The following is a 1,626-nucleotide window of genomic DNA, read 5'->3' on the forward strand; positions in this document are numbered from 1 at the left end:
ACCCCCCAAAATCCCAAAAACCCTCCTGAGACCCCCAAAAACCCTCCTGAGACCCCCAAAACCCCCCCGTGACCCCACCCCCCCAATTTGGGGGCCCCTCCCCCTTTTTTGGGGTCCCCTCCCCCTCTTTGGGGGGGATTTAATGCCCAGACGGGACCCCAAAGGAAGGACCCCCCAATTTGGGGATCCCCCCCTAATTTGGGGTCCCCTCACACTCGGGGGGTCCCCCCTTATTTTGGGGTCCCCCCCTCCCATTTCGGGGTCCCCCCTCCCCATTTAGGGGTCCCCCCCTTATTTTGGGGTCCCCCCCGTTTAAGGATCCCCCTCCCCATTTCAGGGTCCTCCCCCCTTATTTGGGGTCTCCCCCCTTTATTTTGGGGTCCCCCCCTCGTATTTGGGGTCTTCCTTTATTTTGGGGTCCCCCCCCATTTCAGGGTCCCCCTCCCCATTTTGGGGTCCCCCCTCCCACCTGGGGGTCCCTCCCCCTTATTTTGGGGTCCCCCCCTCGTATTTGGGGTCTCCCTTTATTTTGGGGTCCCCCCCTTATTTGGGGTCCTCCCCTGATTTTGGGACCCCCCCTCCCACCTGGGGGGTCCCTCCCCCTTTATTTTGGGGTCCCCCCCCTTATTTGGGGTCCCCCCTCCCCATTTAGGGGTCTCCCCCCTTTATTTTGGGGTCCCCCCTCCCACCTGGGGGGTCCCTCCCCCTTATTTTGGGGTCCCCCCCCCTTATTTGGGGTCTCCCTTTATTTTGGGGTCCCCCCTCCCACCTGGGGGGTCTCCCCCCTTTATTTTGGGGTCTCCCCCTTGTATTTGGGGTCTCCCTTTATTTTGGGGTCTCCCCCCTGATTTTGGGACCCCCCTCCCACCTGGGGGGTCCCTCCCCCTTATTTCGGGGTCCCCCCCCCTTATTTGGGGTCTCCCCCCTTATTTGGGGTCTCCCCTTATTTTGGGGTCCCCCCCTCCCACCTGGGGGGTCCCTCCCCCGTATTTTGGGGTCCCCCCCCTTATTTGGGGTCTCCCTTTATTTTGGGGTCTCCCCCCTTTATTTTGGGCCCCCCCCTCCCACCTGGGGGGGTCCCTCCCCCTTATTTTGGGGTCTCCCCTTATTTTGGGGTCCCCCCCTCCCATTTCAGGGTCCCCTCCCCATTTTGGGGTCCCTCCCCTTATTTCGGGGTCCCCCCCTGATTTTGGGACCCCCCCCTCCCACCTGGGGGGTCCCTCCCCCTTATTTTGGGGTCCCCCCCCCATTTCAGGGTCCCCCTCCCCATTTTGGGGTCTCCCCCCTTATTTGGGGTCTCTCCCCCTTATTTTGGGGTCCCCCCCCCTTATTTGGGGTCTCCCCTTATTTGGGGTCTCCCCCCTTTATTTTGGGGTCCCCCCCCCTTATTTGGGGTCTCCCCTTATTTTGGGCCCCCCCTCCCACCTGGGGGGTCCCTCCCCCTTATTTTGGGGTCCCCCCCCATTTCAGGGTCCCCCTCCCCATTTTGGGGTCCCCCCCCCTTATTTGGGGTCCCCCCCCTTATTTGGGGTCTCCCCCTTATTTGGGGTCTCCCCCTTATTTCGGGGTCCCCCCCCCTTATTTTGGGTCCCCCCTCCCACCTGGGGGGTCCCTCCCCCGTATTTT

The 1,626-nt window shown here is 62.2% G+C and overlaps 1 protein-coding gene across 1 annotated transcript; it reads left to right on the forward strand.

Annotated features, from left to right (window-relative positions):
- Positions 1–337: 337 nt before the first annotated feature.
- On the forward strand, positions 338–1,587 carry LOC108491958 (extensin-like; the record flags this gene model as incomplete). The annotated part of the gene is made up of 2 exons (XM_017803744.1): positions 338–614; positions 798–1,587. Coding segments are annotated over 2 exons (1,067 nt in total), but the record flags the coding sequence as incomplete, so codon positions are not given.
- Between the last annotated feature and the right edge of the window lie 39 nt (positions 1,588–1,626).

The sequence above is a fragment of the Lepidothrix coronata genome, unplaced genomic scaffold (assembly GCF_001604755.1).
Source record: "Lepidothrix coronata isolate B3197 unplaced genomic scaffold, Lepidothrix_coronata-1.0 Scaffold3334, whole genome shotgun sequence".
Taxonomy (NCBI): Eukaryota; Metazoa; Chordata; class Aves; order Passeriformes; family Pipridae; genus Lepidothrix; species Lepidothrix coronata.